Raw genomic sequence first — 7,712 nt, 5'->3', positions numbered from 1 at the left:
GGCTGTACTGTACAGTGAGCAAGAAGGAATCCAATGGGAAATTGTATTTTTATGCAATCATGCTCATTTTACAAATGTTTACAATTTCCTTGATATTTATCTGTATTGAAGGCATAGAAACTGTCAATGGAGAGGAGAGGCCTTTTCCTTAAGTATTACAAAATGAAGTCAGAAAGAACATCTGAGAAATGCAGCTTCGTATGTTTAGAATGAGCAGTATAATACTTCCAAATTCAGTTACTTGGAAAACTTTGTGCCTTGCAAGTTCTATGATAAAGTGGCAAAAGCCCAAAACAGTCAGGGTGCATCAGAGGTCCCATCGAGACTTACATTTCTGTGTCTCTTGCATTATCTGGAGTGGCTGGTCTTCAAGTGCTAATGGAGCTAAGCTCTATCAATATAATGTGACAACAGATTATGGAAAAAACCTTGAAAACATGAAAAGAACAAAAATGGATGCACAGGCATCTGCCTGCCTCTGCAGAGAGCCTAACACAGGAGCTCAGAGAGGTGTGAACTGCCCCATTCATCAAAGTGGGGTAACTCCGATGCCAAGTGATGGTGATATACATGTCTAGATTTTCAACTGTTTCACTGCTGATCAAAGTAAGCAAGAAAAGAGAGGGAGGATTGCAGATCTGCATACTCTACCCAGGGAGTCATCTCAATTTCATGATGAGAAAGTATGTCATTAGGGAACTATTCACACTCCCATGGCCAATCTCTGACCCTTGGGGCTAAAAGACCAGATGCCACCAATCCCACAGAGCCCGCTAGGCATTTACCTGTTGAAATCCTGGGAAGGTGGGTGGGCGCAGACCAATAACAGGAAGGGCGAAGTGGGGGGTAAAGAGTTACCTCCTTTGCTGTGAATGTTACTTCTCCCTCTGCAGGAGGCTGGGGGCAGACACAGGCGGATATCACTGTCTCAGTTCTATTCAATGGATAATCTCAAGCTTTTCTTTGCAGCCATGTGGGGTAGAAACATTTATTTTTAAATGACAGCTGAGATTGACATAATCACATGACTGGGATCCAGGCATGTGGCTATTGTGCCTCCATCTTAATCTGGTCATATGCAGTGGTGTAGCTGAACCTTACAGAGAGCCCAAAGGGGAACCCAGCAGAGCATGTGTGCTCATGTTTTTTACACCTGCATAATCTGCTATAAGTAGCATCTCATATAGGCAGAGCTTGGATTGTGGGCAGGACTTGGGGCAGTACCACCACCTTTTTTCCAGTTCAATCCAATTCCAATTCAAACTCTGAGGGAGAACAATGAGGGGGTTACAAAACGATAAACACTCTTTTCTCCCACCCTTCCTTGAAACAGAAAGTGGCACATGTTCCCTTTTTTCTGAAAGGGGGATGAAGGTGGAGAAGGGCAAGTTCTTCCAGTTACCCTACCCAACTCTTGTTCCCCAATAAAATGCTTCACTTTCTATCTAAGGTATTTATATAGCCCTGATTGCCAGAGTATCTGAGCACCTCCCAAAACTTCTATAAAGCATGGAAGCCATATTATCCCCACTGTACAGAGGGGAAACTGAGCCAATGAGCAGCAAGTGACTTGCAGAAGCTCACACAGGAAGTCAGTGGCAGAGCATAAATTTGAACCCAGCTCAAATCCTAGGCTTGTATCCTAACCACTGGAAAAAACTACCTGTCTCCAATATGCCACTCCTTGTTCCAGTATGCCAGTTTTTTACTTTGAAACTATGGCCAACATGCAGGTGAAGCGGACACATTGCTGTCTGCAAGCTTACCACCAGAGATGGTCTATGTTTGGCTGATTTTTTTATTTGGGTTTTTTATGTTTTTTTTTCAGATTTTTCATAAAATGAAAATGTCTGTCTCAATTTTTTACCCTTTTCTCTACCCTTTTTTAAAAAACACTTTTCTCTCCCTTTTCTCGTTGGAAAGGGCAATGAAAATCAATGACTTTTTAAGTCACACAGGTGTTTTTGAAAATGTTACCCATCCTAACAAGCAACTCTTTCTAGGCAGGGTGTGGACTCAAAGTGAGTTCAGCTGGATGACAGCAAAGACCCAGTGCAGTTAATTGGAATTGCCTTTGGGGAATAACTCACTCCCAATCTTTGCAGTCCCCAAAGGATTTGCATTCTCCTATTGGTTAGCAAAGCCTTCTTTTCACTGATTACCTGAACTGTCAGTCCTGAGTATTTTACTTCCTTCTCTCACAGTTACATCACCAGAGGTGTATAAAATCTGACCAGGTGGTGAGTAGAATAAAGCAGTGTTTGAAGTACTGAGAAAGGTTAGTGGCTTGGTCATTGAAGAAGGGGGATTTGTTGGTGAGGTTTTTTTAGTTTTTTTTTTTTTTTTATTGTTTATACAATTCCTTGGTCAGGGCTTTGTACTTCTGTGACTAAGAAATGTTTGGATGTGTAAATCTTTGTATTAAGACCCTGTGGGTAGGACAGGGGATGGCGAGTTGGGTCTGGGGAGCTTAATACTTCCTGGCTTTAAGCCTTTTAGCTGGTGAGACAAGATCCCATTCTTACTCCTCCTCCTCCTCCTCTCCCTTGTAGTTAGAGCTATTAAATGGCCTTTAGTAGTAGTGATACCTACTGCCTTTAATAGAATCTCATGGCACAGAGTGGTTGAAAAATCTTCCATTCCTTTTGAGAAGGAATCCTTCTGCTTGCTTTCTCCTTAGCTGTAGCAGAACTAAAATATTTCTTCCTTTTAAAAAAGCAGTGATAATGTATTTAGCTTTCTATTACTCTAAATATTCCTTGTTAATCTGATGAGGGCCCTGCCATTCCTTTTAGTCCCTCTTTGGAGTAGAACATTACTCTTGTCTTTAGGGTGCTGTAACTTTTCCTTAAGAAATATAACGTGTAACTTCATACCTACCTTCTTGCCCTTTTCAGGTATATCTGATTATACCATGGCTTCTAATGGAAAAGACACAACTATGGCATCCCTAGAGCATGGGGAGGAAGAGCAACAGGTAGGTGCTCCCTCTTGAGCATTGCTGTTTCAACATGTGTATATGAAAGATGGCTGGCTGCTATCTGGTAGCAGGCTTCACATATGCACATCCTGGTGTCTAGAGATTTGTGCAGTTGCTCTTCCAGATGCTGCAAAATAGCCTGGTTTATAATGATATTTAAAAATTCTTCTTGCCTTAGTTAACCTTGTGATCCAGTTTCAGTACTAACTTCAAAAGCAGCTGTTGGGCCTCTTCAGATTTTTGACCATTCAAGAATCCTTTGATTGGGGCTAACACATCAAGGGTACAACCACTTGAAAAAGAAAAGGTTCAGCCCCAGTGTGGAACATTGCCTCCCTGACTCTCTGTTCTGTCCCTTGCCTCACTAGAATGTCTTGAGGAGGGTGGCCAGTCTACCTTTAGTCAACTCTGCCTGTGATCTGGCTGCCACTGCCTATGCTTCCACCAAGGAGAGCCATCCCTATGTGAGGTCCATCTGTGACATGGCAGAGAAGGGAGTGACCTCCATAACCAGTGCTGCAGTTAGCAGTGCACAGCCAGTTGTAACTAAACTTGAACCTGAGGGTGAGTAAAGCATATATGCAGACCTTTCTGTTTGTATGGTGCAACTTCTCCAAGTAGGCTCTTCACACCCTGTTGGGAAGCTTCCATCTCTAGAACTCAGGTACTGGAGGAGAAGCTGGCAGTGGGGTTGGTGTGACTATAGAGGAATAATACATGCATGGGCTACTGTAAGCTAACATCTGCTAGAGGCTAACACAGGGCTTTGCTTACACTAATTACTATTGCTGAACCTGCCCTCACTGTAGCCAGGAGGCAGGATGAGTGCTAAGCTCTTTCCCTTTAAGGAGTAGCACCCTTTGAAAGGTACCTAACTGCAAAATGACATCTCCTCATTCTGCAACCAGAGAGGCTCAGAATCTAGGCTGGTCCAACAAAATATTACCTCACTCACCTTGTCTGATATCTCTGGATCAACATGGCTACAACAACACTGTAGACAGACTAAAACAACTAAACTTTTTTCTTAACTAGCTGCTTATCAGGCAATAGCTCAACAGCAATGGCTGCTCCCTGACTTGCTTCCTTCATGAGAACAGTTAGTTGGACTTATTGCAGCCAAGGCATTGCAAAAAGCTTCTTGGTGCCTTCCAGAGGGATGTTTAATCAAAAAGCTTCAGAGCTGTAAGACTATGGGGTGAGATCATTGCACTTTATTTAGAACATAAAAACCTTTCAAATTGGAAAGCAAGCCTGGAAAGTGATGCCTAGACTGCTTGGTAACAGACAATTCTGCAGTAAGTATAGATGGGAGGAGAGAGTGTTCAGATGCTAGTCATACCTATCTTAATTCAATTGCCCAATTAGGATGCATGGGAGGAAACATGGTTCTATGAACTATTGAAGGGGACACTATTTTTCTTGGAAAATATTTTCCAAAAGCGTTCATAACTTGGAGAGGGAGGGAACCACTTTAGATGAGGAAGGAAGTGGAGACATGTGCAGCACCTACAACCCAGAACAACTGCTGCCTGAACATATTGGAGAACTGAAGCTCTCAGTACAAATGTAAACCAGCTTCTGTAAATATTACAATAGTGCTATTGACCAATTAAGAAACTGAACTCTGGTTTTTCTATAGGGACAACAGAGGAGGAGTGTGTTTCTGAAGTACTTGACCAAGTGGAGGAGAATCTACCAGTCCTTCAACAGCCTGCTGATGAGGTAACTTTCACCACCCTCTCACTAGATAAAACATCATGCCTTTATGAAAGGGATGCCAATAATGGGATGCTTCCTCCAGCAGAGGAACACTCCATACTAAAAGTGGTCAAGAGGCAGGAGCTAGTGTCTAAATAGAACTCTGGTCTGATGCTTAACAGCAAGATGCAGTTCTTCCCCTGAAGATTTGACCTATGGGGCAGAGCAGGTGGTAATCCCCTCCCCCAACCACCATTTCTAGGTAAATGTGGTGGTATCACCCTGAATTACTGTACAAGATCTTGCTTGATCACTCTTCTCTTCTCTAGGCTACATCTGAGACACAGGAGTTGGCCTCTGTCAGTCTGGAAGAGGTCAAGGAGACGATCAGAGTGGTAGATATGACCGAAGAGGCTGTGCAGGACAGTATGAAGACCACCAAATCAGTGGTAACTGACAGCATGAGCACAGTTGTGGAATCAAGAATGGGCCAATTGGCCATAAGTGGAATGGAAGCAGTGCTGGAGAAATCTGAAGAGCTCTTGGATCACTATCTTCCCATGACAGATGATGAACTAGGTCAGAACACACACATGAGTGACAGGACTATTATCTTAAAGTTTAGGGTAATCCTCCCTTTGGGCCAAATGTCTCTCTAGGCTTCTCAATCTTCTCTGGCACCAAATGCAGGCTCATTCTACAGTCTGTTCTTAGCTGAGAGTGAAGGTTAAGACTCTAGTTGTTGCTCAAATCACTTTACATGATTACATGCCCACCAGGTGGGGACAGGGTGGTACTAAAGGAATGATGGGCATGACTATTCATTAGTCATTCACAAAGGATGTGAAATCTTAGTAATGCTATGTGGCATGTGGGTTTTCATTTTAAGTCTGAGGCTACCTCTGTGGTACTTGATAGGTGCTAAGACACATACTTGTTACAAGGGAGCTTAAGATTTAGCAGATCAACATGGCTTGTACTCCTTTCACCATCTCTTAACCTGAGGAGGGTGAACAACCTGAACTCTCTTCCCTCTAGCTGAACTTGCTGAATCTGTGGAAGGGGCTGAAGTGTCTTCAGCACAACCACAAGAGCATCGGAGTTACTTCGTGCGTTTAGGTTCCCTGTCAACCAAACTTCGCCAACGTGCCTACCGCTATTCCCTAAACAAGATGAGACACACCAGTCAAAGCATCAGAGAGGCTCTTTCCCAGCTTCATGAAACCATGGGACTGGTAGGAACTCCACTATCTCTTACAACTGATGCCCTCCAGGGCACAGAACACTCTGACCACACATGTATAGAATGTGGTACAATGAGGTTTAAGCCTCATTCATAGCTGTGCTATGTAACTAGACCCTTCTACTCTCGATGTATTGAGCATACCACACTGGGGTGAAGGCACGTCAAACAGTAGAACTAGAATAACTGATGTGCAAATGTCTCATCTCTGGATATGCTTAATCCACTTCTAGATTGAATACCTTAAGCGAGGTGTTTCTCTCCAAGAAGTCCAGGAGAAGTTCCATCACATATGGCTGAGCTGGAATAGAGAGCAGCCAAAAAGCAGTGAAATCAAGGATTTGGCAAAACCAGAGGTATGTACGCTTGGGTGTGTGAATGGGGGGGGCAGTGGTCAGCTCTGGTCTGAGAAGTTAGCCACCCTGCAAGGCCCAGAATATCTGCATCTCTGGATAAGTAGCTCAAACTCAGGTGATTTTAGGTTCATTACAAAGTTGTTCCCTTTTGAGCATGAGTGGCTTCCTTCCTTAGACATCTCTAAGGTGATGTCACACCAGCAAGGTCTGTGCCCAAGAAGCATAGTCTCTTTAGATCCATGCTTACTACTTTTTTAAACCTCTGCACAGCCTGAAAACTGACTGTAGATCATGGGTTTGCAACCAGTGAAACTCCTGTTAACTTGGCTTAGCTCTCTTCTGACCTACCTTACATGGCTTATTGCCTCTGTTAGCCTCCCTTGTCACAAGTGGCTTCTCTTAAGGAAGGCACAACTTGGCCTCTTATGTATCCTGAAAGAGCATGGCACACCCATTGCAGACCTCCTTGACTGCCAGTAGTACCTTACAGCACAACTTGCTGCCTTACAACATCACCCGTGGCAGTGGCAAGTTTGATCCTTATTGTGTTCCAAACACTAGAATTAAACTTCTATTTCTCCAACAGATGGAGTCTGAGACCCTGGCTATGTCCCGCAGCATTATCCAGCAGCTGCAGGACACCTGCCAGATGCTAGTATCCAGCATTCAAGGTCTCCCCACCAACTTTCAGGATAAGGTGAAACAGATGTATCGCAACATGGAAGAGCTTCATGCATCCTTCTCCACTGCCCATTCCTTCCAGGATCTCTCCAGCAGCCTCCTAACCCAGAGCCAGGAGATGGTGACCAAGGCCCAGGAATATGTGGATGAGCTGATGGCATACATGATGGAGACTACTCCTCTGTCTTGGGTTGTGGGACCCTTCATCCCATCGGCTAAGGTGTCTGCAGACACCATTGAACCACACAACCAAAAAAATGAGGCTGAGGAAGCCTCCAAGTCTAAGGAGGCCCTGTGACCTAGAAACCTGAAACTTCTACTTCTAAGGAAGAAGGCAAATTCGTTCAGTCTTCCTTCTGACTTCACATGTACTAGCAATGTCAAGAGAGACACCAGTGGCTATTACTCATATGCACTGTACCTAAATCTCTCTACTAATTTCTGGAGGTGATGTTGTTGTGTGACTGCTATAATGTAGATCACTTCTCAGCTCAGATACTACTTGTTTGTGTTACCACTGTCTTCAAAATAAAATGTCACTTCATTTGAATGAAGGTCTAATCTGCTCTTTCTAAGAAGTCTGTCCAGTTCTGTAGTCAACATCTGTGCCTGCAGTTAGTCATGCTACATGTAGCCTTGTTTGCTAGTAGCAGCAACCACTGGCATTAGTGTGCAGACACTTAAAAGCCTGGGAAGCTTACCCCATCTACCACAAAACCAAATCTAGAGCCTTAATTTCTAAGTAGTTCTA

General features: G+C 43.7%; 1 protein-coding gene across 1 annotated transcript; it reads left to right on the top strand.

Annotated features, from left to right (window-relative positions):
• Positions 1-2,908: 2,908 nt before the first annotated feature.
• LOC115639568 (perilipin-3-like) lies at positions 2,909-7,165 on the top strand. Its single transcript, XM_030542518.1, has 8 exons — positions 2,909-2,977; positions 3,349-3,544; positions 4,623-4,705; positions 5,011-5,260; positions 5,720-5,916; positions 6,158-6,280; positions 6,867-6,951; positions 7,044-7,165. The coding sequence occupies exons 1-8, from the start codon at positions 2,915-2,917 to the stop codon at positions 7,109-7,111; spliced, it is 1,065 nt and encodes a 354-aa protein (XP_030398378.1). The 5' UTR covers positions 2,909-2,914; the 3' UTR covers positions 7,112-7,165.
• The last annotated feature ends 547 nt before the right edge of the window (positions 7,166-7,712 follow it).

This window comes from Gopherus evgoodei, chromosome 1 (genome assembly GCF_007399415.2).
Source record: "Gopherus evgoodei ecotype Sinaloan lineage chromosome 1, rGopEvg1_v1.p, whole genome shotgun sequence".
NCBI classification, from domain to species: Eukaryota; Metazoa; Chordata; order Testudines; family Testudinidae; genus Gopherus; species Gopherus evgoodei.
This window is presented reverse-complemented; position numbering and strand designations above follow the sequence as displayed.

What these genes read in the sequence shown, in the direction of transcription:
- LOC115639568 (XM_030542518.1), top strand. Translation starts at nt 2,915, where the DNA reads ATGGCTTCTAATGGAAAAGACACAACTATGGCATCCCTAGAGCATGGG. An exon ending in ATGGGGAGGAAGAGCAACAG is followed by an intron (nt 2,978 to 3,348) that starts GTAGGTGCTCCC and finishes TTGCCTCACTAG; the next exon opens with AATGTCTTGAGGAGGGTGGC. An exon ending in AGGATTTGGCAAAACCAGAG is followed by an intron (nt 6,281 to 6,866) that starts GTATGTACGCTT and finishes TTTCTCCAACAG; the next exon opens with ATGGAGTCTGAGACCCTGGC.